General features: G+C 30.3%; 1 protein-coding gene across 1 annotated transcript; it reads left to right on the top strand.

The window, feature by feature from the left end:
• The first annotated feature begins 169 nt into the window (after positions 1–169).
• LOC131655797 (heat shock protein 21, chloroplastic-like) lies at positions 170–1,318 on the top strand. Its single transcript, XM_058925602.1, has one exon. The coding sequence runs from the start codon at positions 254–256 to the stop codon at positions 1,142–1,144; it is 891 nt and encodes a 296-aa protein (XP_058781585.1). The 5' UTR covers positions 170–253; the 3' UTR covers positions 1,145–1,318.
• Positions 1,319–1,854: the final 536 nt, after the last annotated feature.

The following is a 1,854-nucleotide window of genomic DNA, read 5'->3' as shown; positions in this document are numbered from 1 at the left end:
ACATTACATTATAAAATAACTCAATATAAAAAACAAAAACAAATGGCCACCTTTCATCCATACAACTGGTGTGGGAATGTATTAATCAATCAATCCAAACACAAACCCGAATGAACACTTACAAAATGTTAATTTAGAAAATGGAATATAACCACAAAATTAAGCTGTGGTGCATGCAAGTTCAACCTTTCATTTAACAGATTAAACTTTATCTCACATTCATCCTATTGTAACTATCTTATTCCACTATAACATGCATGGTTCTCGAAATGTCTGGAAACTGGAATACTACACGACCTCAGGTCCCACCAGCTGGTGCTGCCGACTAAGCAATCCATATCATACTTTCCAGAACTCTCCATCACTCGTTTCCAAATTTGTATATATTTCACAAACTAAACATTCTTACTTCATCAAAAAAACAAGCACCAATACTCTTCACCTCTCGAGTCTCGACAAGAAAATGTCACAAACATTATCCTCAAATATTGGTCTTAATTACCAAGCCATAATTTCCAAGACTTCATTGAAACCAACTCACTTCCCTTCATTACAAAAGCTGAAACCCCTCAGAGCCATGACAGAAGACGCAAGAGAAAAACTCGACCATGTCCCAATATCAAACCACCAGCCTCAACTCAAAAAGAGACTAGTTCCTTTTCCTTCCATACCGACATGGGACCGGTTTCCTACGGCGAGAACGGTTCAAGAGATGTTGGAAACAATGGAAAGAATGATGGAGGATCCATTTGCAATGAGCACGATTGAGTGGCCTTCATCACCTCTACCGAGTGAAGGAGTAGGTGGGTATAGAAGGAGGGGAAGAGCACCATGGGAGATTAAAGAAGGAGAAGAAGAATACAAGCTGAGGTTTGATATGCCTGGTATGAACAAGGAGGATGTGAAAGTGTGGGTGGAAGAGAAGATGGTAGTGGTTAAAGCTGAAAAAGGTTCCAACAAGAAGAAGAACGAAGAAGATGAAGAATGGGGTTCAAATAGCTATGGTAGGTATAGTGGTAGAATTGCTTTGCCGGAGAATGTGAAGTTTGAGGATATTAAGGCTGAGGTTAAGGATGGTGTTCTTTACATAACCATTCCTAAGGTTGTTAGCTATTCCAAAGTTATGGATATCAGTGTTCAATAATTCTTCTGTTTTTTTTTTTTTTAAGTTGTTGATTTGTTTACGGGTGTACATAATAGTTTTTTTTATTTTATTTTTATATTTAGATTTGGATAGAATTTTTCCTTTTACTTAAAAAAAATGTTTGAATTGTTTTTTTTGGATAATAAATTAATGACGTGATAATCTTATTTTAATTTATTATTATTTTTTTTAATGCTGTGGCTGACTTAATTGACATTTTTATGTATTTCTTATTGATTTTATGGGATGTTGAACCTAAAATCCAAAAGCAGGTATGAATTAAAATAAGGTAAATTGCTCAGAACATACTTATAGGTTAGGTTGTGCCTTGGTTTTTGTAAAGTAATTGCCTTACTTAAAATATAACAGTTACTACTAATTGATTACTCTAAACTTTATTAGTTAATATATTAATTAATAAAATTATAAAATATAGTATTAATTAATAGTTAATATTTACATTATTAATTAATATTTAGTTAATAATTATTAGTTATTAGTTAATATTTATTAGTTAATAATTATTAATTATTAGTTAATATTTATTAGTTAATAATTAATGTTATTAGTTACTAGTTAATATTAGTTAAATAACAAAATAATAATTAATATTTATTTTACTATTATAGTTAATTAAATTATAAAATATAAACTAAATTAAACTAAACTAAATTATTATAAACTAAATTAATTTAGTTTTAGTTTAAATT

The sequence above is a fragment of the Vicia villosa genome, linkage group LG3, assembly GCF_029867415.1.
Source record: "Vicia villosa cultivar HV-30 ecotype Madison, WI linkage group LG3, Vvil1.0, whole genome shotgun sequence".
Taxonomy (NCBI): Eukaryota; Viridiplantae; Streptophyta; class Magnoliopsida; order Fabales; family Fabaceae; genus Vicia; species Vicia villosa.
The sequence above is the reverse complement of the archived record's forward strand: the minus strand, read 5'-3'. Positions and strand labels throughout refer to the sequence as shown.